The sequence below is a fragment of the Genypterus blacodes genome, unplaced genomic scaffold (genome assembly GCF_046128005.1).
Source record: "Genypterus blacodes isolate CSIRO-AG114 ecotype Tasmania unplaced genomic scaffold, CSIRO-AGI_Gbla_v1 ptg000118l_1, whole genome shotgun sequence".
NCBI classification, from domain to species: domain Eukaryota; kingdom Metazoa; phylum Chordata; class Actinopteri; order Ophidiiformes; family Ophidiidae; genus Genypterus; species Genypterus blacodes.
This window is the reverse complement of record NW_027466921.1, coordinates 68183-94354: the sequence shown is the minus strand read 5'-3', so window position 1 is coordinate 94354 and position 26172 is coordinate 68183. Positions and strand designations below refer to the sequence as shown.

Sequence of the window (26172 nt, the reverse complement as noted above, 5' to 3'; positions counted from 1 at the left end):
AGTACTGTAACACAACCTCCGTACTCGATTGTTGATGTGTCGTTACGTCTGTCAGACATACAAGACCAGGAGAGCAAATCTAGTTGAATTTCAGTACATTACAAAAAAGATTTATTGCAGAAAACATACATGGTGTCTAAAAACATCAGCTGTCACTTGTTTATGGTGTAATAAAACCCTTTGATAGTTGATATCCAATTAATATATACACTTTGGACTGAAAAACAAAAAGTAGTTGCTTTAAATGCCATTTCCTCATTGCAGTTCATTTTGTCCTTTTTCTACAAAACTGTAAAACATGGGACACCCTTGAATCAAAGAGTATTAAACACACAACAAGGGTGTATTTAGTTCCATTTGACCCTTTAGAACCTTGGGGCTCTAGTATTTTGTACATTAAAACCACAATTTTGGATGAAGCAGCTTTGTCTTTTACCCGAAGTCACAAATCCTGGCACACATATTTTTACATCATATACATATAGAAACGAAAGTTGTAATACTGTGCAAACTGCAACTGCTAATAATCCCGTGGGGCCAGCAGGTATCATGGAGTATAAGAGTGACGTCAATTTGGCATGTATGCGCGTAACGTGATTGCAGTGAAAGACCAATATGTGTTCACTGCCGTGCGAGTACTGACCCACATCCAGACTCGTCTCCAAAGACCGAACAAACGCTCAAAATATTTAGTTACAATCCCTTGATAAATAACATCGTACAAGTTATTACATTTTGGGAGCCAGCTTCCCAACATCTTCTGTGTTTATATTCAACATTGCGATTAACTCAATTTCCTGCATTCTTTCCTCTGTAATGATGATGTTTGATAAATAGTCAAATGGAGACCAATGGTACAAATGCTCTCAGGAGTTTTGCGACACCTTATAGTCCTGTACAGTTTTATACATAGCAGAATAGGCCAACCTCAAACAAACAGACCTATCTACAGTGTCCATGGTAACATGAAAAAGAGGCCCGTCTCTCTTCAGGCCAAACCAGGCGTCTTTGATACGTTTCTTCCTCACCAAAGGAAATCATCCCTCTTCTTGGCTGCTTCTTCCTGGACAGCCCTCTGGTGGGCCTTACCATTTCCCGGGAATGGGCGTGCCACACTCGTACCACCCCACATAGGTGACATGTGAATTCCCTCCAATCTCTCCAAAGTTGACTGGTTCCTGTCGCATAGCTCGGAAGTATCCTGGTAAATACAGACATAAGACAAATGATGATCTGCATAACACACACTATTAATCCTCATATCAATAGTTACGGTGGCCGGAATACCTGGCCGGCTCGGTAGCTGGTCAGCAAACATCTGAGAGCCAGTCCGTCCATCGAGGAAGGAGTCTACGAACTGACAGTGGTCCTCACCATACCCAGTCTGATCTCCAATAGTGTAGAACTTCCCTACAGAGGAGCAAAAGAAAGGAACTGTGGCTCACCTACATCACAAGGTCAACTGTTCTGTTTGATGTAGTCATCACATTTCAGCTATGAGACCTATATCGCTTGTGTCCCTTATTTTATTGGTTGTGATAGTGCTTGTGTTGTGGTAAATGATTTGTATGCTATACAATCATGTCACCTACATGTGTTTCTGTGAGATGCCATAACAGTAAAGCCAAGATTTCCTGCTGGGCTGAAGCGTTAACTTAAATGTCTGGCTGCTAACAAAAGGTTTCCATGTGCAGAAGGTCAACAACTCCATGAGCTCCATTTAAAACTAAGCTTCACTCTCCCATTATAGACTGTATGAGAAAGGCCAGTGCTGAGCAACTTTACTTACTGTATTAAATACTAATACTTGCAATGTGTACCATGTAGCAAGTGTTTGGGACGCTGCTTTGAGATGATAGCTTTCCAAAATACAAGCTAGTTATGATTTAAGGTTGTCAAGCAGTAGCCAAGCAACTTGCACATACTGAACTACTCTCCTGAGAAAAAGAATAACTAAACTAAAGCTCCTTCAAGGTCGATGTTAAATATCTCTGTTACAAACTCTGTTACAAATCATTCGAATCATGGAAAATAATCTTTGCACTATTTCAATATTAAGGGAAAAACAATGAAGCACTGAATATGTTTATATACCTTACATTTCCTAAAGGTGATGCGAGGTGACTGGGAAGAGTGATGCATGCTGGGAGATGTGGTTTAAAAGTTCCCAGAATGACCTAATGTCTCTTTTGACTAATAAAGTATATTTGACCTTTAGTTCCAGGCAGATCTTATTTATTTGACTTCGCTTTGAACAATGACTTCATAAGATTTGGATTTAAATAATTAAAAAACGAATTAATATGTATAGCAAGTCACAGTTACAATTTAAATTCAGCATCATCAGCAAACCTACAACTGCATGTATGTATGAATGTTTAATTACCATTGAGAGAGTCACTCAGGTAGATCTTATATCTCAGAGAGTTGCAGAGTTGGATGCCCACAAACTTCCTGTACCAAGTTCTCTTCACAAACATCTTTCCTGTGCACTCCGAGTAGGAATCCGCTTTAAACGGGAACTGAGTCCAGATGGCATTTTTTCCTGTGAGGAGTTCAATGAGAGCAAAGGTTTAATTGGTGTCGTCTACATAGAAATATAATCCAAAATTGGAGACAATGGTTAATGGTGCGGCCAAAGTTTAATTTGGAAAGGATGAGGAAAGGACGACATTCACCTGAGACATTTTCGCTCACCCGTGGATCCGCTGTAAATGTGAGGGAAACAAGATTAAGTTGCAATTAATAGAACGTTATCAAAACAAAATGAGCACAGAGTTGTAAATCTGCAGTTATTGTGCCAGATGAACTCGTTCTTTGATGGGAGGCCATTTTCGACAAGTATTTACAACTTCCAACTTCAAATGGCTGAGCGTTGATTGTACAAAGGCAAGAAGCCAAGTAAGGAAAGCGTTCCCCTATGAGCGCTCTACTAAATCTAAAAACACAACAGTTAATCTACCCAGAGCTGACAGGACCCCATATTACGCACTTGACCCTTGTGAAAATGCTCTGATCACCATTAGGATGTTAGATTTGTGTCACAGGCGACCTTCAGCAGGCTTCAGAGACGACTCTTGAGGCTCAGTCAGTCAGACCCCAATGCCATGTTGAAATCATTAGACAAACTATCACAGCCTGATAATTAGCAACACGCACAGCAGCATTTAATTAGTTTCTCATGGGCAAACACTTGAAACTTGCCTGATTCTGTGCTAAAGGACACAGGATCACTAGACGGTCCAGTTCCCAGCTCGTTCTTTGGTACCACTTTGAATTCATAGCTGTAACAAAAAAAGAATAACAGTACATTTTCAACTCAAAATGCAATACAATTTATACTAAAATCATAGAAAGTTCCTTCCGCTATACAGAATGGAGACTTATTTTGGGGTTTAACAGCTGGACACAAACAGGGCAGGGACGCTTAGCACCTGGTTATTCTACTTTATTCCACTCTAGCTGATAGTTATTCCATGTGCTATGTTCAGATGTCCTGGCTTGAGACCCTGCACTAACAGATCCAGTGCAGAGGAAGGCTGCGCTGAACCATGAGACTCCAGATCCAGAGGTCTAGTTAAAATCTCACTGACTCGCTCCACCCAGATGTAGATGTGCTGTGGCTCCTCCGTACGTGCAAAACCAGACTGCAAGACTACCAGAGAAGCTCCTAAGCTCCTAAATTGTGCAGTAACAGCTCTTTTAGGTTATTTAATACTCTCCTCTTGATGAGGTCTTTAATGAACCTTACTAATGTAATCAGCCTTGATTGTCCAAGAATATCCGTTATGCAAAATGCTGATGTCATGCAAACCTGCTGGTCATTCCCCCATTATGTAAGTGCTGTTGTACAACTGGAAGACTGAACGGAAAAGGTGGCAAATACGTTCCTGTAGTGCAATTGAGTGATATATGTGGATTTAACAACATTTCATGATTTTCCTGTGATCTAATTTATTGTTTTTTGTCAGCGTATCACTTTAATATTCCTGTCAAAGTCCTCAGTTCTGACCTGCTCTCTGGTATGAGATTCTCCACAGCGGTGTGTGTCTGGTTGGTAGTGGTCAGTATAGACATCTCCTCTCCGTTAGGTCCTTTGGTGGTGGATACGACATCATACTCTGTTAAATGAACCACAAAATCCCATGTGAGGGTTTAATTACACAAACACACTCTTGCTGCAAATGATCAGCTTCATTAATGTGACCAGTGAGATGTGAACACACAAAATGTCATTATAAATAGAGCCTGACATTTTGACAAGAGAGATGTAGGAATTTATGATGGCTCACAGATGATCTACTTATGTGCAACTTGGTGTTTGTAAATCTCCCCTCTCTTTGTATTTACCTCTGGTTTCATTGTCTGATTTCTGCCAGTCCAGGATGACAAAGGAGGGGCAGCCTTCCACTGTGACCACTGTAAGGTTGGAGGGTGGAATGCGAGGGGGGCCGGTCACGTTTTGATCGCTGCCTTCCTCCTCGGGGAAGTAAGCCAGGGAAGAGGTGATGGAGCACGGCTCATCTGGCTTCTTATCTGTCTTGTAAATCACATGGGGAGCTGTGGATGGATACAAGCATAATGTCATTTTCATATGTCTGATAGTTCTGTGTAAAGGTGAAGCTTTTACACCAGCTGCAAAGATGTAAAACAACTTGTGAAGTCTTACCAACGTAGCGTTTCTTGCCCATGGCATCGACCTCTGATGCAGGCATTGGGCTGAATATAGAGGAGTTTTCGAACAAGTCAAAATGGCTGCCTAAGAAGGAAACAGCAGTGATGAGTTGGGGTTAGTGTGATGTTCCAGCAGCACTGGCAGCTCTTTCTGTCTTCTTTTTCCAGCTTTGGCCCAAGTCACTGGCCAGCCAGTCCAACACCTGCTCTGGCCTACACCCTGCTCCTGCCTCTGTATGTCTCTGCTGTATTTCTTCTCTCTAACTCTTTCCACTTTTCACACATTCATGTATACTACCTATAAGCTGCAATAATACGTGTGACTGATGGTCGTGCACATGCATCCAATTTAATGAAGGTTTATTACATCAGGTGTGAAAGCTGAAGTGTCTGGTATTCTGCTACACATTCAAAGGCGTTCATACTGTTAAATGTCGGGGCAGAGGTGGTTGTCAGCTTGCGCTCGAGCTTGGGCTTGGCTGTGACTGCAGGGAATGGCTTCAAGATGGACTCCTTTTCTCTCTGTTTGAGGTCCGTGGGTTTATCTGAGGACAGAGCAGGCGGAGGAGAGATCAGTTCACCCTCTTCATCTGACTCTGCACACAGTTGTGATCCATCTGCTCTGGCCATCCCCACTAAGCAACCCTGTGGCCTTTTGCTGGCAGCTGAAACGTCAGATATTGCTTGTTGTGTAATAGCTTTTGTGCTCTTTAAAAGGGTAGGAGGGGCGGCCAGAACACATTTGATGACAGCAGGGGTGCCCAGAACCATGCATGTACACACACATGCTCCAACACGCACACACTGGCCTCATCCACATTCACATCCACACACATGTGAAAAGAGAGAGCAAGACCAAGAAGAGATTGAAAAAAAAGTTTGCTCGGACAGAAGCAGGTCTGTGCATGTTTATACACTCAGTGTAAGCTGTTTGAGCGCTGTGAGCAGAGGTGAACGCTGTTTGATTGTAGAACAAGCCAAGACAAATCAAGGCTTTCTGTCATAACTAATTAATTAGACATAACCCCATGAACCACAGCTGTGTGCAGTGATCAGTGCAGTTATCACTGTGGCTCTCACCATGATCACTGGCTTTCCCAACCAAGTTGGGTCTTTTGTTGACAGGAAGAGAGGGACGTGGAACTGCAGAGGAGCCTGGGAAAGAAAGTCCATTAAAGGGTTAAGAATCACAACTGAAACAGAGCGTGGTGATTGACCCTGAGAAAGACACAAAACTGAAAGCAAGTATGTGGTTATTATAGTGCAATAGTTGTGAGTTAGTTAGGTGTATAGGTTTGAAGCAATAGTGATACTGTGTGCTGAAACCAGAGTAAAGGTGAACAACCATAAGCTTATTCCAGGCAACGATGAAGTACATAAAAGCCAAGCGGAGCACATCAGAATTGCTCAAAAAGTGACTTGTAAGGTGTTGACACACAGCACCAGCATGGTCTGTTACTAATGAAAACAAGTCACCATGTAAAACCTTTAAATAACTATAAAAACCCTAAAAGCCCCAACTACTCACTGCAGAATAAAATCAAATAACCTTTAAAATCATACATGGATCCCAGCAAAAAGTTACACCCAACAGCTTTTGGTTTGCTTTTTTAAGATGATTCACCCCAAAAATACTTTATTAGCCAGGAAAACATTTTGACTAATAACTGCATTGTCAGGACACAGTAAAATAAAATTCAACTCAGGCTATGAGACGGAGATCAGATCAGTTTGTTTCTTCTTTTATAGACATAAGGAATGGATTTGCTTATACTGTGCTGGATAAGTAATCGTGAAGATGTGCACAGTTTGTAGTTAAAACGCCTAAGCTACAAACTGTCAAACCTAGAACTCTAAGGGAAGGGATTTTGCTTTGATAAAATATTCAATAAGAATGATCTCATGACTTATATCTTATGTTTCATCTCTGAGCGGTTAATGGTGGTTAATGGTTCAGGATTCATTTGCAGGCTGGTTTCTCTCTATCTTTGGTTGTCTTTGTTGTATCTCACGGATTCATTAGTGGTTGTTCTGTCAACAAACTTGTAAAAGCAGCTCAAATTCAATGACGAGGCAAGGACAGCTGAGAAACATTTCACTTGGATCTGTTTCCTCCCTGGACATTGCTGAAGCTGACCTCTGCACAGCTCCTTTTCTAGTGTGTATAAATCACTGATCGCTGTCCCAAGAGAAATAAACTGAGGTTATCCAGGCAAACTCAAACATCATCTACCCACAAGTCATATTAATTAACACTAAAAGAACACATATTCAGAGCGCTTCTGGCTCACACATACTGTCAGCTAATAACAAACACATGCTTCTATGAAGTCAATATGGTCACTCGGTAACTAATATGCCAGTTTCAAGATAAGCAAGGGCAAAACAGATGAGAGAATGTAAATTCAAGAAAGAAGACATCCTTTGTTGACTTTTAGAGCACTGATGTCATGCCTAACTGGGCAGGAAATAAGATTAGAGCTATAGTTGTAAGGATTGTGATGTCAACATCACAATAATGGGTTGGTGTGTTTGGTCTGCCATCACACATTATAGCCAACAAAACCAGATGGAGCCTCTGAAGCACCAAAGACCTCCGTGTCAGTGCTGGATAGTTTATCTTGAAGTGACCTGTGATTTATAACAGCAGCAGCGGTGGTGTAAGTACTGCTTTCTGTAAAGTAATTTCATCTTCAGGCGAGAGCGTGAAAATAAGAGCACTGAAAACACAGAGTTTTACCCTCAGTCCAGAAAAATATTCCCAGTGAAACGCATACCAGTGTTTCACATCACTGGGATGGTTGCTTTTGCAACACAGTCAGATTTCATGGATGAGATTCATGGGTGGACTCTGTCCATTACACACCTGCAGTCCACTCTAAAATAGATTTGAAACAAATTCCAGTTGAGATGCCAGGGGAAGTCTGAGCTCTATAAAGATGTCTAAGTGTGCTCTAATTCACTCTTACCAGAAGCACACTTTGCACAGGCTTTTATGCATTGAAGAGTAGCATAGTTGTTTGTCATAATACTAGCAACATTATAAAAACTTTTTCTGTGATTCAAGCATGATTAAAAGGTGATTATATTAATAAGATATTTATGGAATAGGTGTTAATTACCCTCAGATAAAACACTCATTATGAGTTATGTATTTGAATGTGTGAAGAGCGACAGACGTGACTAGTGTTTTCTGTAGAGTTGCTTCCAGAGAGCCTTGCAACTCCTTGAAGACTCTGAAACCTTCCAAGTTTCCAGAAATAACACACAACAGCTGTGACATGGGACTGAAGCACAACCTCTCTTCACAACTCCAACAACAAGAAGTGAGCAGAGTGTCACCATTAATACGCCAGGACTAGACATGGCCTGCATTACGACAATTAAACGAATTAATTAATCCGTCTATCATAATGGAAATAATGTAATGTAAGTGTACCTGATAATATGTGTATTAGCATTAACCCACATAATATGTAACGCTTCAGTCTCTGTCAGGAAGAGTCAACAAGTACTGAAAACACAGACCAAGTCCAGACATAAGCAGTCACATTGACGGACAAGGTGAAAATCACAGGGATGGTGCACAACAGCGCCTCTTAGATTAGTGAGCATGAGACACTGAAAGGTGACGATTTCCATTTGTCTTTACCAGCTTTCTCTTTGGACCACACCACAGATTTAGCAAGAGCATTGCCCTTGTGATGCTCCCCATCAGCTGTTGAAGGGAGAAAATGTCCTGTTATAACAATGAGTTGAGTAAATGTTACAAACACATTAATTACGAGAAAGACAGTACAGGGAGCAATGATGCATGATGCAATGGGGATTCATTAAATAAGAGGGTAGCCAGAAAGAAAAATGTAATTCTTTGCCTTTCTGATTATTCAGTGATTTGTCGGTGAGAATACAGCTGGAGTATTGTTTGTTTTTCAGCCACCTGGTTTTGCAGATGTTGTGGATATACAAATGGAACTGGCATGACTTTAAAGCATAACATCTATCTTTTGACTTCCTCTGCCTCCATTGTGCTTTAACTCTTATAGTATGTGGAGCTTGTGGTGTGAGAGAGACACACACAGAGAAAGGGAGAGAGAGAGAGTGGCTGTACAGTGCTTGGCTTGGCATGGCTGGTGCAAAATGTGGTGTGTCCCAGCCCATTCTGTGGCCAGAAAGAGTGAACGTAAATCATGTTAACGATCCTGACCCGAGAGACGCCACCACTCTTCGTGGTGAAGGTGTGAAATATACACTGACAAACGGGGCCTCACAGGACACGTGGAAGAGTGTGGGGACTGTAAGAGGAGGAAAGGAGGAAGAAAGCAGGAGAAAGGCAAATGCAGGTGAAGGTTTTGGTCAGTCTAGACTGCTGTTTGCATTCAAACACAGACCATGTGCTAAATCAAGATCCATGCCACCCAAAGTGGTGGTTGAGTGTGTTTGTCTTCCAATGTTTATGCACAGCTGCAGAAGACAGAGAGTGCTGATGGGAGAGGATTAATCTGAGGTAGCTGCAGGGGAAAAAGGGAATAAGAGGAAAGGAATTGAGTTCTCCATTACCCCCAGGTGTGATTGAGCTAGAGGAGGAGCTGAATGTCCTGGATGTAGAGAACGGTCTGAGGCCCTTAAGAGAGGAAGAAGAAGACACCCTGGCTCGAGACAGTGTGGTATTTCTTCCTGTTGGACGGACTGATGGGTTAAATGAACGAGGCTGAGCACCAGTGGATGATCTTTGGATGGCAGTGCCTAGTTGAAAAGAAAGGAAGAGGCAGTTGAGAAGGTTAGGGGTGTCCACTTCCACAAAGGTCAGCTTAACCTAGGTAGAATAAATCATACAACACATCAGTGAAAAAGAATATAGAAGCATCAACAGTGAATGAAATGAGGAGCAGCATGAATGCAAATTTGAAGCTAGGCGTGTTTGCAAGGCGTGTTTGCAATGGGCAGGGCAAGGTGAAGTGAAGGGGCTGGGCTGCAAATGGAGGCATAGATGGAGGTGACAATAATGACAGGGTGGAGTGGAGTGTGTGGAGGGTGGTGGGATGGAGATGAAGATGGGGAAGCAGTGACATCATCCAATGCTTTGATAGATAGTTGGCAGTATTACACTGGGCTCCATGTGACATGATGACAGCAGAGATGGAAATGGCAAACAAACGACAAACATGTCATCGTGTTTACCCTGATTGTTACTATTGTCCTTCTCTGCAGCAAGGGCAGGACTTGGTAGAGGCTTGCCCTCGTCTGGTGGACTAGGAGCTGTGTGAAAAAAACTCACTATTTATCTTAAGATATTTGTGTATGAAGATACTATTTACTATTAAAGGGGGCATATCCTTTATAACATAGAATTGTTAATCAAACAAAAGTATAGGGTTGTTGGTGCTGGAATCAAATGCAAATGCAAATGTTTTTAATCCTTAAAGAAAAAACAGTTACATGTAGCGCAGACCATACTGGACACCGATTTAAAGACAACATCAGGTTTTGGCAAAGTTTTTTTTAACACTAATAACAAAAGCACCAACATTTAAGTAAAAAAAAATTCCCCTTTTTAACATGCCATTTTAGAGAAGGACTTAATAACTTATTATTGATTGTTGATGGCAAAAATGAGGGTGTTTACCCGTAGGCAATGCCTGCCTTGGTGTGGTCCTGGTCTGAGGCTGGAACAGAGGTCCAGGCTGAGATGGCAACTGAGGTCTAGATGGAGGTTTTACTTGGGTCTTTTGCTTTTGTTTCTTTGCCTGAGTTTGTGCTTGGGATTTAGGCTGTTCTTTTGATTTAGTTTGTTGTTGGGCATTAGGCAGTTTTTTGGGCTTAGGTTGTTTTGGGGTTTTGGGTTTTGGGTCAGTGAGCTTTTTTGATTGATGTTGGTTCTTGGGCTTGGGCTTGATCTTTGGATCAGCCAGGGGCTCAGGCAGGGTTTTGGCTATTAGTTTAGGTTTGGGGTTTGTAGACTGAGTTGTTGACCTAGATTCTTGTTGAGGTTGGTGCCGTGATTGGGTATTTGATTTAAGATATGCCTCAGATTGGGTCTGAGGTATGGTCTTGAATGTTTGAAATTGGGTTCTAGGTTGAGGAAGCAGTGCAGGCTGGGTCATTGGTTGATATTTTGCTTGGGTTTGTAGTTGAGTTGTTGTTTGAGGTTGTAGCTGATGTTCATGGAATGTTTGTGTCTTTTGTTCAGGTTGTATTTGAGGTTGGTCCTGGGGTTCTGGTTCATGTTTTGGTTGAAGTTGGATGTCAGGTGATGGTTGAAGTTTTGGCTGAGGTTGTGTATGCAGTATGGGCTCAAGAGTTGGTTGAGGTGGGGTCTGTGGTGTTTGTTGAGGTGGGGTCTGGGGTAAGGGTTGAGGTAGGGTTTGGAGTATGGGTTGGGGTGTTGGTTGAGATGTTGGCTGAGGTGGGGTCTGAAGTAGAATCTGGGGTGGGGGGTTAGGTGGCATCTGGGTAATGGATACGGGTGTTGGTTGAGTTTGGGTCTGGTGTATTGGCTGGGATGTGGGTTGAGTTTGGGTCTGGTGTATTGGCTGGGATGTTGATTGAGGTTGGGTCTGGGATATGGGATTGGATGTTGGTTGAGGTTGGGTAAGGGGTATGGGCTTGTGTGTTAGTTGAGGTTGAGTTTTGGGTATTGCCTTGGATGTGGTTTGAGGGTGGGTCTGTGGTATTGACTTGGATGTGGGTTGAGGTAAGGTCTGGCGTATGGGCTTGGATGTTGGTTGAGGTGGGGTTTGTGGTATGGTCTTGGATGTTGATTGGGGTTGAGTCTGGGGTATGTGTTTGGATGTTGGTTGAGGCTGGGTCTGGGGAATGGGTTTGAAAGGTGGTTGAGGTTGGGTCTTGGTTATGGGTTTGGATTTTGGTTGAGGTTGGGTCTGGGGTTTTGGCTTAAATGTTAGTTGAGGTTGGGTCTGGGTTATTGGCTTGGATGTTGTTTGAGGTTGGGTCTGGGTTATGGGCTTGGATGTTGTTTGAGGTTGGGTGTGGGTTATGGGCTTGGATGTTGTTTGAGGTTGGGTCTGCGGTGTTGGCTTGGATGTTGGTTGAGGTTGGGTCTGGGTTATGAGTTTAGATGTTGGCTGAGGTTGGGTCTGGGGTATGGGCATGGATGTTGGTTGAGGTTGGGTCTGGGGTTTGGGCTTAAATGTTGGTTGAGGTTGGGTCTGGGTTATTGGCTTGGATGTTGTTTGAGGTTGGGTCTGGGTTATGGGCTTGGATGTTGTTTGAGGTTGGGTCTGGGTTATGGGCTTGGATGTTGTTTGAGGTTGGGTCTGCGGTGTGGGCTTGGATGTTGCTTGAGGTTGGGTCTGGGGTTTGGGCTTAAATGGTGTTTGAGGTTGGGTCTGGGTTATTGGCTTGGATGTTGTTTGAGGTTGGGTCTGGGTTATGGGCTTCGATGTTGTTTGAGGTTGGGTCTGGGTTATGGGCTTGGATGTTGTTTGAGGTTGGGTCTGGGTTATGGGCTTGGATGTTGTTTGAGGTTGAGTCTGCGGTGTGGGCTTGGATGTTGGTTGAGGTTGGGTCTGGGGTTTGGGCTTAAATGTTGGTTGAGGTTGGGTCTGGGTTATTGGCTTGGATGTTGTTTGAGGTTGGGTTTGGGTTATGGGCTTGGATGTTGTTTGAGGGTGGGTCTGGGTTATAGGCTTGGATGTTGTTTGAGGTTGGGTCTGGGTTATGGGCTTGGATGTTGTTTGAGGTTGGGTCTGGGGTATGGGCTTGGATGTTGGTTGAGGTTGGGTCTGGGTTATGGGCTTGGATGTTGGTTGAGGTTGGGTCTGCAGTGTGGGCTTGGATGTTGGTTGAGGTTCTGTCTGGGGTATTGGCTTGGATGTTGGTTGAGGTTGGGTCTCAGTTATGGGTTTGGCTGTTGGTTGAGGTTGGGTCTGGTGTATGGGCCAGGATGTTGGTTGAGGTTGGGTGTGGGGTATGGGCTTGGATGTTGGTTGAGGTGTGGTCTGGGGTATGGGCTTGGTTGTTGATTGAGGTTGGGTCTGGTCTATGGGCCAGGGTGTGGTATGAGGTTGTGTCTGGGTAATGGGTTTGGTTGTTGATTGAGGTTGGGTCTGCTGTATGGGCCAGGATGTTGGTTGAGGTTGGGTCTCAGTTATGGGTTTGGCTGTTGGTTGAGGTTGGGTCTGGTGTATGGGCCAGGAGGTTGGTGGAAGTTGGGTGTAGGGTATTGGCTTGGATGTTGGTGTAGGTGTGGTCTGGGGTATGGGCTTGGTTGTTGATTGAGGTTGGGTCTGGTGTATGGGCCAGGGTGTGGGTTGAGGTTTGGTTTTGGTAATGGGCTTGGTTGTTGATTTAGGTTTGGTCATAGGTATGGGCTGGAGTGATAGCTGAGGCTGTGACTGAGGTTGGGTCTGGGTTTGGGACATGGTTTTGTGTGTTGGTTTAGTCTGTGATTGAGGTTTGGTCTGGGATATAGGCTGAAGTGTTGATTCAGGCTGAAATTGAGGATGGTTCTGGGATACAGGCTGGGGCATTGCTTGCATTTTTGTTGGCTGATAAGGGGGTTGGATCTTGAGTTGGGGTGGAGGTTGGGACCTCGGCTTTTGTTGAGGTTGTGACTGAGTATACTCTCCATGTATGCCTACATTTGTCTGGGAGTCTGGCACAGAGACTATAGTGGTGGTACTGGTTATTGTAGGGCTGGGTTTGGGAACTAACTGGACATGTCTGGAGAGGTCCTCTCCTAGATTGTGCACAAGAGAGAAAATATGACCATGATGCCACAGTACTGTTATAAATTTGAAATACATGTTTGTAGTATTTCTAGGCTTTCTTAAGATTAAATCAAATAAACTTTGAGTGCACAGAAATAGATTCAAACTGCCACATGTCTGACAGAGCAGGTTCAATTTCAAAGGCACGCCGCTCATATGGAGCTAGTTACAATATAACAGCCTTGTAACTACAGGCACACTAAATTACGGTGACGACCATTCAAATCCATTTTGTGTGACTAAGAGACTCTGACACATCAGGGTTTAACTGTTTCTGATTGATCTCTTGCTGCAGGACTCGATGGAGCACTCCAAACTCGACTGTTCAATCTGATCACCTTAGCGAAAGAAAGATGAAGTTTGAGGAAGTCAGGAAACAATAAAAAGTGAGTGATTGAAAGTCAAAATACAACCTTAAAACAGAAAAGTAAAGCAAGCAATGCATAACATTACATGGCATTCCAGGACTTAAGTACCTTGACTTATGGCCATTTAACATCTATGGTGTAGTCATAAAAACACACATGCCATTTTTTTCTTTCATGCAAAGAGTAATGTGTAGTGGAACATGATTTGGGGCAATGATGTGAAATAAGCTAACAATAACAGGGAGGGGCAAATTGCCCACGTTTGATCTACGTTTTGCTTCCCTGATATTTGAAATAAATTGATTCAATGTGTACCAAGAAGCTAACTTTGTTGATATACATGGAGGAATAATGAGACAAAACAGCATCAATCAATCACAGGAAAAGAGAAGACAACAATGAAATAGAATCTGCTCCGTTACTGCAGAAGAGAAGGGAGTGGGAGTGTCTGGTGCATGTAGAATTGGAATGCAGACTTCACACCATCCACTGCACTGAGTGAAGAAATTGCCTTGGGGATAGAAACATTAAAAATGTCATAACTGGAAGAAAAAAGCACAGAAAGTGAAAATATACACATAGCGATAGCATAAGATTAGTAGGAAGTGGACGTACTGGACAAATAGTGAAGAAACAGGAAAGCTGAGAGTGATCTGAAATGCGCACTGATCTGAAATGCAGTGCAGTAAATATAGATTCATAGTGTTGGTCAAACATATTGTGTGAACAGATCCTCTGCAGCACTGCTGCCTTATCTGAGTGACTTAGTTTCGCCTATGATAGACTTCACTCACTTCAGAACTAACTGAAAAAATGGCAGCACTATTGATTTTTGCAGCATTATGATTTTCTTTGAGCTATGCTGTTTTACAAAAATGCAATGCAGCTAAGGCTACCTACCTCATTACAAACTAAAGATCTGACTGCACAGGGAGGCCTTAGCTTATACCTCAGAGCATTCCTAACTTCCTCATGCAGCTATTTACAAATAACATTGTAAAGCAATGACAGAGTCTTCATTACAATTTGCCAAATCTTTGATTGCACACAGCCAGATTGATAGTCAGAGAGTTCAAAAAGGACCATGATTCACTGTTTACCGATTAGCCGTTTGATGACCACAGGCTCTATGGGTCCAGGAGTCGACAGAGAATCCTGTCTAGCTGTTGGGGCTGGAGCTGAGAAATATAATGTATGTTAGCAATTCTGTGGAAAAAGTTTGTATGTTCTTTAAAATGCACTGAAAATGGGTCTGATAGACAATGAACCGAGGTTTCCTTACAAATTGAAAAATTGTGATAGGAAGGCAGGGATAAAAGTCAGTGGTGAGGTCGAGAGCTTTTTCTGACCTCTCAACCTAGCTATCAGTCAGAAAAGTCATTACCAATGGTTGTCTTTGGGGCTATGTTCCGGAGAGGGGGCACTCTGCCCTTGGTCCTGTTATGGAGAGCTGAGAGGGACAAGGGAGGCGAGATTAATATCAAAAAGGCAGAAGATCAAAACTTTAAGGTGTCTTGTTGAGGAGTCCTGAAAAAGATAATGGGAATATAATATAGAGTCAATATCGTGTTAATATACTTACTCAACTGCACCACTTATGAAGTATGTTCAGATACAACTTTTTTTACATTTACAGAATACATGACACAATTAGACTTTGCTGCATCAGCATTAAACATACGCCTCTAATGCCCATTAGTGCTGAATGTTTACACCACAAATCTTGTAATTTCACCCTGGCTTTACTTGGCAAAGGTAGTAGACCTGGGAAAGGACATGATGGAATTATTGACAGGATGAGAACCTGTCTGCAAAACAGAAATCCAAGATTTTGTTAAAAGTCCCAAAGCAGGGGTCAGAGAGAAGTGCTGAAACAGAGATTTCGGAGACATGATAACCCCCGATTATCCTATACAGTTTCTGTATGTATTGCATAGGCTTCGGTGAGTTTGAGTTTTAAAGGAGCCATGATGTCTTACCATGACCAGGAGAGATGGGGGAGGATTGTGGAACTGTCATGAGGGGTTTCTGGTGGGTTAGAGATAAGAAAACAAGGGAAGGACTTTGTCATTAATCTAATGGATGAAAACAAATTTAACAAAGAGCACAGTTAGATGCCCAAGCTCTATCACTAACCCTGACCCCTCCTTCTCCATGCCCAATCCATGAACCCTTCATTTTATAGATTGAACATAATCTGAAGTTTTCCTGTGGAAGGGCCAGTATTACGATTGATTCTCAGTAACTGTGTATGAGAGAGCCAGGAGGATGTGACACAGCCCACTGCACTGTCAGAAAATCAGTACCACCTTTCTCTTCTCAACTAATTTCCAAGACATTATCATTCCTCCAATCCTTCCATCTATTCTTTTTTTCCCCTTTTCTTCCACTTAAGTTAGCTAGCCCATTGACTACTCCCTTGGCCATGCCTGCTCTGGCTGCACTGATGATGTTTCCATTCAGCAGTTGGATGGAAAATTAATGAGGCAAACAACCCTGAGACCTGCATACATTCACTCAAGTGCAAACACACCCTGTTCCCCAAAATGCCGGAGAAACCAAAGGAAGTGCACCTGTGTCTTTGTCACCCCGAGTGATTGAATAACATCATCTCACATCTGATTAATTAAGTCAAGTGTGTTTAATTGATCAAGATACCTGAGGCACCAACTCTCCTGATTAAGCTAATCAGATGTAGGTAGGGCACAACTGAAAATATGCATTGGTACGGCACTCAAGTTGTTATAACTGTTATAATGATTTCTAAGAAATAGAGGTAGAGTGTGTCTGACATACCACAGGTTTTTTGAGATGGTTCTGGACTGCTTTTCCTGGGGAAAAATACAACAAAACAAAAAACACAGATAAGCACAGATGAACTAAATAGAAATGGAAGGAACTGAAATAAAAAAAAATCGATATGCTTTGGTCAAGAGGTTTTGGTTCAGTAACAGTGTTGAGTATTTCCTAGAAGGAAAGACTTGAAGGAATGATGTGCTGTACCCCCATTGCTGGTGTTGTGAATGACCGGCTTGCTCCACCCTCCACTGCCATCCTTAGAATTGGGCTGGACTCCAAACTCGTAGGCAGTGTTGGGCCTGAGATTATCAATGACTGTGTCACTAGTTGGGCAAGTCTGGAAGTTCCACTTCCTGTTCCTCTCACGATAACGCACTGTGTAGTGTCTGAAACAAAGACAGAGCAGATTGGAAAATGTTGGTGACATAATATAAACTGCCTTGTTAACTGCCTCATTAAGTGTTATGTACTGTAGTTGTCCTACAAAATTTAATGGGTGCACTGCACTAATGATGACAATGATTAGGCACTTGATTACCATTTTCCTTGTGATTAAAAAATGTATCCACTTCTGGCACTGAATCAAAATGCAAAAAAGTTAAAATGTGTAATCAAATGTCCAATATACAGAAGCTGACTGCTTCTTATCAGAAACCACAGCCATGATGGATGTATTATGATGACGCAAACACTGACGAAAATCTGCACTTATTCTCACTAACAACATATGAAAATAATATCAGATGTAAAACCTACAAAGGATTTATTCCAGGAGGAAGAAATCAAACTCCTTGAAATTTTTTCCAAACCTGTTTTTTTGCTTGCACACTAAGGGGATTTCATTGAGAAAGGCAAAATTATGTAACATATGCAGTATGCACCTGTATGCTCACTGTATCCTGCTCCCACCACTCAGTAACCTGAGCGACTTAAGGGAGTCATGTACTGTTGGTTTGCAGGTTTCTTTGCATTCTGTGTGTGTATGTGTGCGTGTGTGTGTGTGTGTGTGCGTGTGTGTGTGTGTGTGTGTGTGTGTGTGTGTGTGTGTGTGTGTGTGTGTGTGTGTGTGTGTGTGTGTGTGTGCGCGCGTATGTGTGCGCGTGCAGACGTATGTGAGTCACCGTTTCACCATCTGTTTTAATGTTTATTACAAAAACCATACACTTCAAATATGATGTGAAAAGCCTGAAAAGGGATCTTAATACAGCACATCTGTGTATCTCTACCAATCTGACTATCAGTGTTTTTCTCTGCAGAATGAGAAGTGAGCATTTTAATAGCATGTATGTGCCTAATTGTATGAATGAATGACTGAAATAGTGGAGAGGCTCACCCGTCTTCAAGGCAGTCATCCATGACATTTCCCTCGTAGGGGGTCTTCAGCAAGGTTCCCCATGACAGTAGAACAGAAGTAGGCGTCACAGACCCAATGACCAAATGCAGCGGCTTCTCCATTTCCACTTTACCTGCCGGGGGAGAAAAAGCTCAACTTATGCACATGTGGCATGTCCAGAGTGAAATGTGTGTTAGATGGAAACTTTTAAAGTGAGAAAAGACGTGGCTCCTTCCCACAGGGTGAATTCAAATCATTTTAAGGATTCTCTGACAGCTCCTTTAGTATCACCTTGAGGTCAGATTTTAGGGTTATTGAGGGATTTCCATGAAGACGATAGATAATCATAGTCCTCAGAGGATGAGTCATTGTGCTTTTGTTGACCTCCGGGCATTTGATCTAAAGGCCATATCAGGTCAAATTTGCACCAATTGTCGTGTCATAATGGGGAATCACATTTCCTTTCCCTTGATACTATTGACACCTTAAACATCAAATTTTGCCCCACTAAAGGTAAGATGTTGACACATTACCTGTGCACTCCTTCTTCACGTCATTTGATGGTATAGGCTGGACTGCAATGAGGTACTTGGGTTCAGCATCTCACAAAAGAAGAGGGACAGACTCAAGGTTCATATGAGATTCTGTAACATTCCACATTGTGCCTTAATCGACGTTCTTGTGTCTGTTAGGGAGGTATATACATAAGCCGATGCTAAAAAGGTTCAAATGTTAATCCGTCCATGGCCTGTTAGTAGAATCAAAAATGTACTGTGAAATGGACAGAGTGATGCAAAACCGTGCACAGCCTTTCTTACCAATCTCAGTCTCGTAGGGCTGCCCGTTCTCTGGTAGCTGGATGAACTGTTTGGAGAACATGCTGCTGCCATAGCCCAGGATGTAGCCTTCAAGCTTGGTGTCAGCGTTGGGACGCAGAAATTTCATCACGATTGTGTCTTCAGTGGCATTGATACGGACTTTCATGTTCTGGCGTCTCACTGGGGAAGCAGGGGAGGAATCCATTTAATGTCCAAGTATTTTGTATTGCTTCAGCAAATGGTCGCACTACAGGCTCTAGTAACTCCTCCCAGTACCTCAGGGATCTCAGAGTGAGGTCAGTATGCTCATCTAGACAAATGCCTGTCCAGGCCTTAAATGAACCACCTTCATAACGGTCAAATCCAACTATATTGCAGTCTGAATATTCTTCGAAATGTCTCCAGGCACTCATTCTCTTCCTTCAAATAGCAGACCTGCTCTCATTTGAAAACAACACACGATCCCACAGGCCATCCATCCACAAAGGCTTGTGTTCTTTGTTAAGCTCCAGCCTCTATGTTGTGTTTGGGTCAAAATGGGGCCTCTGGCTGGAAGTCAAACAATGAGCTAAAAGCGGTGCTGTTAGGTGTTCATCTATTGTGGGTTTGTAACCATCACACCTCACAACACCAGTGGTTCTCAAACCTGGTTTTCAATGGTTGGCTAAATGCAGTGCTGTGGAATGGAGCTCTGATCAATAATTCTGATGTTAGCTGCTTTTTATAAAATAGTGATAATCAGCACAATCATGTCTTTGTCAAACAAGCTAAAGTTTGGGAGCATATCATTAATTCAGTTCTGCAAATTTATCAACTCTAGATTGGAACTCAAACATTAGTCTGTGAAAGGTGATATTTCCCCTTAACATAGACTACAAAGCTTAGAACAATGGACTTTGTGTCCAGGTTACGGCTGGTATTATTGTCTCCACACTGCACATGTCCTTGGCTCTGATTTCAGCGTTAAATGAAATAGTGGAACTTTGGTTGAGGAATTAGGCCAGTAGCTGCCAGAGTCCAAGGCAGACAGTGACAGTGAAAAAGAGGGAAGCCCTGGATCTGAAAAAGACTCTCATGGTCTTCCAGCTGTGTGGTTCCTATCAAAACTGTATTTGTTTTGTTTCTCCCGTCAATATTTCCGATAAAACAAGAGTGGTATTGGCTCTGATGGAGCGGGCTGTGCATGTATGAAACATTAGAAAACCTCTGGCAGCAATTTTTAAACTCCAGTACAAGCAAATACTGGCTCAGACCCACAATAAGCCGTGCAAAGCCTGGCCATTTGGCCCACACACAGCTTGGGGACTGGTCGACTTATCACTATTTCCAGAGTAAAATGAATAACGTTTAGGAATAAACCCAGGCATTGTTCTGATAATCAATCAACTACAAAGGAAAGAATGACAACTTGCTGTAAGTGTGTTTGTGCATGTGCCTGAGCAGACCTAAAGTAAATTATTTCAGATTAATAAGCATCAATTAAATAATGTTGGGACGATTAATTATAATTTATAATCTGACCAAATGACTTGTAACTATAGTTTAAATGACTTCTTTAAAAGCTTTCATGTCACTCTATAAACTAACTTGAGGATGAATTTGACTTTATTTAAGTCAAATTTAATTTCTCTTTTTAATAATTTCTTTGAAGCAGATTAAAATGCAGTCTAGACTTTGTCTACTTCAGCTGCATCAAACACACTTTTTATCAACTTTGTCAATAATTTTAAAGATAAAAAAACAATCAATTGCAAATTTGTGTGGCATTTGTCTCAGTGTAGTTGACACAATATCCAAAGCTGTGTAGAGTATTAGACACTGCACTTGTGTCCCATCTCTCAAAGTTACTGTTTTTAGACATTAAAGACTCAAAAGCTTCATATTTTTTGGACTTTGCTCCTGAATGATTAACGTCAGCTGACCTGTTTTGTGTTAGAAGCATCATCTGTTTTCCTTTTTGCCACAGTCACAAATCACTTCTTTTGTGCTATAAATCTTGTCTTGTCTGAATAAATAGCCTTTACTAATGCAAAAACACTCAAGTGAAGCCCCACACTTATTTATTGCTCTGGGGGCAGAACCTTTCAACTTAAGTTCTACTGCCTCTCTACCAGCCAGCGGGACATGTCACAGAGTTTGAGAACCATTGTGCAACCACCTCTTTTGCTTTTCTTGCAAAATTGCTACTATGCAATAATACACATAAATCTGTGAGAATTTGCATCTGTATGTGGAAATGGTCTCACATTTCCATCCATTTTATAGACACTTCAGCCTTGAGTTGAAATTCATATACAGTAAATTCAATTAAAACTTAATGACATAAGCAAACTTCCACCTCTGCAGATCATTATGGGGCCGTGCTTGCATACCAGAGGTGCAGGGTATGGCACTAGTTTAATAAAGAGATAATCAGTTCATGAAATAAAGTGTGCATTACCAAAGAATATAACCAATCTATCAACAATTACTGTATGAGCAAACCCATAAACCTGTTGAGAGTCATTAAAGCCATGAGCCTAGGCAATAAATGTTGGTCGCAAAACTTTTCACCATCTTGTTTGCAAGAGAGGAGTGGCTTCAGGAGCAGAAACACCCTTTAGCTGGAAACACTAACTGGATGCAAATGGGCTCCGGAGGTTCCATCTTGGACGATGTGATGGATGGTCCTCTGGGAGAGGGAGTAGGTCAACAGTTTTGTCCTCTTATGAGATGAACACAACACGCTCACATCATTTCACTGTGACACGACATTTCGATGTGTATTTTGCTGTATGCACATAAACATTCAAGTGTGCATCTTGTATGTGGATTGAAAGTGGATGTATATGCACGTTTGACAACCTCAACCTCTTTTCAAGCCTCACTATCAAAAGCACCCAACACTTGCCAGCTCTCTCCTGCTGCACTGCCTTTGTATGATTTGTCTGAAATAAACACTCTGAGAATAAATACGGTGAGATCACCTCGAGACTTTCCATTGAGGCTATGTGTGAACTAATGAACTATAAATACCCAACGAAAAACCGCAAATTTCTTGGAACGGGACTACAAGGCTTGTTTTGTTTTCAATCTCACATGTATGGAAAAGAACTCTCTCTTTTTGTCAAAATTAATTTGGTAGCTTGTGTGGATGGAAGTGACACAGAAGAATGATGTCATGTGGGTTTATTCCGAGCCTGAGCAGCTGAGCTCTGCAGACAGTAAATCCCCCCCCCGACCAAAACAGTGTGTAAAACCTTTGTATTAGCATGACTGCCTTGCCATCCCCATTTATCACATTCATCCAGCCGACATTCTCCCACCAGAAACACTCACATACACCCACACACGCACAAACCGACGCTGTATTTGCGCAGATGCCGCTGTGACTTTACACAGCCCTGGCATATGTCAGCCTCTCAGGTTTCTGTCCTGGAAGAGGATAGGTGCAGAGTAGACTTGGCTCCTCGCACAGCGGAGAAAGACACAGATGTTTTATGGTCTTCGTAGAACAGCCACCTTCATTTAAGGCAAAGTGTAAAAATCTCTCTGAGCGCTTTGCCAGAGTGGGAGTGGTTTGAAATAATTTTGCTCAGGAGCAAATGACAGCTGAAGTATCCTATATTGGAGCTAACATTGATGTCCTGGGCGATTTACTGTAATGAAATGCAGTGCAAGCATCTTGGATCCCATCTTCCTCTGGAGCCATCAGTCTCACAGCGCCGAGACCAGGAGGCCTCACCTTGCAGGCTGGCAGGAGAGAGTCGTACTGGTTCCATGCCGATCCCTCTGCTCCCAAATGATATATTCCCTTGTCAAGGTTTCGACTGAGTAACAGCTGTTTTCTCTTCCCTCGTGGCGCCGCTCCATCTCGTCTGTCTCCACCTTCACTCAATCTCTGCTGTCCTATATGTGTCATCAGCCATCTTTCCAAGCTGCTTACCCCTTGTACAACTACCTGAAAGTCTTTGGATTCATCTTCTCCACATACGAAAGTGCAATCCTCTGCAATGGCTCAGGGAAAAGACTTAGCCACTGCAACAAACGTAACTAAGACTTAAAAGTAATGTCAGGTGCACAGAGGGATATGATGTTATCTGGAATCAATTTGTTGGGCTCCTTTTAAGCTCGGCTACAAAGGCTCCAGAGAAATGAAACCAGGCAAGAAACCAGGCAAAAGAAATATGGAAATGGGTTTAAAGGAAGAAGAGTCAAATAAATATTTGCCTATCCAGGCTGTTTGCAAGGAACACAATCTACCAAACAGAACTGAAGGATGTCCCAGACAGTATAGTGAAGGAATCAGAGGATGCAGGGACTGATGATCTCCTGCTGCACCGAGATACATATTGGCGAACAAAGAGGTGAGAGTCCATTTGTCCCCTTTATTGACAATCTTCGATCTCTGCAAAAATGAGTTCATGTCCCATGTTGCTTTTTTAGCTGCTGTAAGCGGTCATCTGAGGGCTGTGAATCTTCAGCTGCAAGGAAGATGGAAAACAGTGCTTCTACGATGAAGAAACTGGAGAACTTCTTGAGCTGTGCCAAGCAGACGTGATAACTGGGAAGTTTCAACAGTTGAAGGTACTGAATAAGGACTGACAGCACACAGAGTTGAAGTGTCTCGATACAAGAAATGCAAATACTCTCATCAAAATACTAATTGCCAAGTTTTGTTCCATATATCCCAGAGGATACAGTGGGCTTTGTGCATGGCTCTCTTACAGTCCTGCTGAGTGGACACATCTGTACCACCAGTACATGCAGTTTGGAAAGCTGGCTTAGAAGAGTGCAATGCATAGACTTTCGGGTAAGGTTAGGGTTCGTCTATTCTTGAAAGCTCATACAGAAATACAGGAACACCGGTAAGGGATGCTGCATGTAATAATTTATGACAACAAAGCTAACCATGTACCTTTAACTATGGTCAGCTTGATTCCTCCCTAGAGTAACAGTGTAATGGCAAACTGGGGCTAAACAAGGTTGCAACTCGTGTCTCCTGGCAGTCAGCAACCCAGAAAGGAAGTGAGGGGAGGATGGCCTGGTTTCGGCGAGGCAGATTAACCCTCCCAACCGTACTCGTGTCCAGCGTACAATCATTGGACACTAAAATGGATGATCTGGACACTGTGGCACATTGCAGATCGTTCCATGATATGTTCCCATGAAACGTGGCCCAGCCAGAGAACCCCAACAAGGCCGTTCCACCAGCAGGCTACACCGCCTACAGTGGCGACCGCAATGCCAAGTGTGGTAAATCTCTGAGAGGGGGACCGGCAGTTCTCCTTAAACAGTGATGGTGTCCAGACATCAGGGTCATATCTCAGTCCAAAATGTGTTTTATCGACTCAGTAAACTGCAGTGCATTATACAGTTTGTTACGTTTGCAGAGTGTTTGCAACAGTAAGGTAAAAGTAAAAAAAGGCAATAACACAACACTAGAGGGCTCAGAAGATGACATAGTGCTGCTTTAATTTGTCCAGATTAACACATGTGTGGGTCCTCCTTCTCTGCATTTATGTGGTAAAGATGTGTCATATTTAAATTCTACTACAGACTACTACTCTAAAGTCTACTGTAGAAATGGAAATGATGTTTTGATGTAACTATAATAAAGGAAGGTATCAGGTTTTGTCAGGGGCCTAAATAATAATGCTCAGCAGCAGCCAGAGGTGCTGACCACTGTGTTTGAGCATGAGAAGAAAGAGATTGTTGCTAAAGTGTAGATAGAGTACAAATACACTTCAGTAACACTTCTGTCATTGCATAACAACTTAAATCTAAAACGCCCCTTCTGAAGCAAAAACACACATATCATCTTTCATCAAGCTCTGAAAGCTGCACACTGGGATTTGTCTGCAAGCCAAGCTCAGCGCGCAACACACTGGGAGCTGCCTGAGAGCAAAACCATTTCCACACTCCACGCTGACTCCAGTCTGCTCACTTCAAATCACTTTTATTACCACCACAGCCTTAAAAGGGTGTCTCAGTTAACAGCGTGACTGCAAAGTCAGACAGACTTCAATGTGTGTTTGTGTCTATGTGCACGTGCCCTTGAAATGAGACAATATGGAAAACGTTTATGAAAAATCTGCTGAGTGTCGTGAGGATCTTAATCAGACAAAAGGGGTTAAAATGCTATAATCAGCTTTTTAAAGAAAGTCTGTTTTATGGTTTTTATAGCATGGATGGAAATGAAACAGCTTCTGGCAGGGAGGCAATATGATCATAAAAGGATCTATCATAACAGTTTGAATGCAAAGACATTTTGGTGATTGTGTCCAGATTGCTGCAGTAGTTTTTAGAGGCATGTGGACATAAGAGCTTTTCAGCAGTGATGACCGTATGTGTTTAGTTAAAAGTCCATCAGGTGGTTTGTAAATATCACAATGTGCATCTTTGCTGAGACAATAAATGCTGTATTACCAGAAAGACTGAAACATCTTATCATTTCAGATATAAAGTTTGCAGATTGTTTGCACGTGGGCACAATTCCTGGAAAGGCCTCCCACCAAGGTTGTCTAAATGCCTAACCCCTGACCCCCAACCTGGAAACACTTTCATGAGATCTTAGGAACTCTGAGTGACCTGATTCATCGTGTCTGCTCGCCTCATTTCAGGGAAATGTGCCTAAACCACATGGATCACAAACAAAACTCTAATCTAGACAATTTGGAAACATCAAAAGAAAACTGTACCAAACAAATATGCACTAAAGACCAACCGTAAAATGAAAAGTCATTCATCCATCCATTCATTGATGACAGATTCTATCCCAGCATGCATTGGGCAGCAGGTAGGGAAGCAATCAAACTGATGCTTAAATTCTTACATGTGGGGATCAGAGGTCTCCAGTCCTGTCTCCACTCGTCTCTAATGGAATGGCGAAGAAACCCATGTGTACAGAAAGCAAACACACAACCTCCACACACACACACACACACACACGAACACACACACACACACACACACACACACACACACACACACACACACACCACGGCCAAGAAAGAATTCCAACATCTTGGACGCGCTCCATGCAACAACACCCACACACGGATTCGGATTCACATTCACACACATCATGTTACATTGAGGTAAGTGCACATTAAAGCCTCTCCACAGTGTCAGCAGCAGACTCACTCAGGTGTCACCTACCTCTGCTTCTGCGGGCAGTGAAGGGGCCAGATTGAACTATCCCAGCGATGAAGACTGTGAAGAGGAGGACCAGAAACGTGTGTGAGTGCAGCATCATCATCATCATCACTACCAACCCTGAGTCTCAGGTGCAACGAGGTGCTGAGATGATATTGAGCTTGAATCAGCTGATGGAGATAGAAACCAGAGGCTCCTGGTGTATGAGCTCTTTGTCTTGTGTCTGCAGGAGTCCAGCTGGCTCTGTCTGCAGCGGCTGGACCACTTCTCTGAGCTGGACACTCTCAGGATTGGTGCAGCTCACTGTTCTG

General features: G+C 42.7%; 1 protein-coding gene across 4 annotated transcripts; it reads right to left on the bottom strand.

The window, feature by feature from the left end:
- Positions 1-83: 83 nt before the first annotated feature.
- Positions 84-26172, bottom strand: LOC143009830 (target of Nesh-SH3-like). Of its 4 annotated transcripts, XM_076161914.1 has the most exons (23): positions 25865-26172; positions 18725-18904; positions 18440-18508; positions 17907-18039; positions 16778-16959; positions 16571-16605; positions 15754-15802; positions 15159-15224; positions 14875-14952; positions 10301-13375; positions 9856-9933; positions 9235-9420; positions 8327-8392; positions 5755-5829; positions 5100-5219; positions 4670-4759; positions 4351-4560; positions 4013-4121; positions 3205-3284; positions 2679-2708; positions 2387-2545; positions 1288-1410; positions 84-1201 (listed from the first exon to the last, which is right to left on the bottom strand). In XM_076161914.1, the coding sequence occupies exons 1-23, from the start codon at positions 25968-25970 to the stop codon at positions 1086-1088; spliced, it is 5415 nt and encodes a 1804-aa protein (XP_076018029.1). In that variant the 5' UTR covers positions 25971-26172; the 3' UTR covers positions 84-1085. The 4 variants fall into 4 exon arrangements, with proteins under 4 accessions (XP_076018029.1, XP_076018030.1, XP_076018031.1 ...); XM_076161915.1 differs by lacking the exon at positions 8327-8392; XM_076161916.1 differs by lacking the exons at positions 9856-9933; positions 10301-13375.

Coding starts and splice junctions, on each gene's coding strand:
- LOC143009830 (XM_076161914.1), bottom strand. CDS start 25,970: ATGATGATGATGATGCTGCACTCACACACGTTTCTGGTCCTCCTCTTC. Junction 2,546..2,678: donor GGTGAGCGAAAATGTCTCAG/GTGAATGTCGTC, acceptor AACTCCTCACAG/GAAAAAATGCCATCTGGACT. Junction 1,202..1,287: donor CCAGCTACCGAGCCGGCCAG/GTATTCCGGCCA, acceptor TGTATTTACCAG/GATACTTCCGAGCTATGCGA.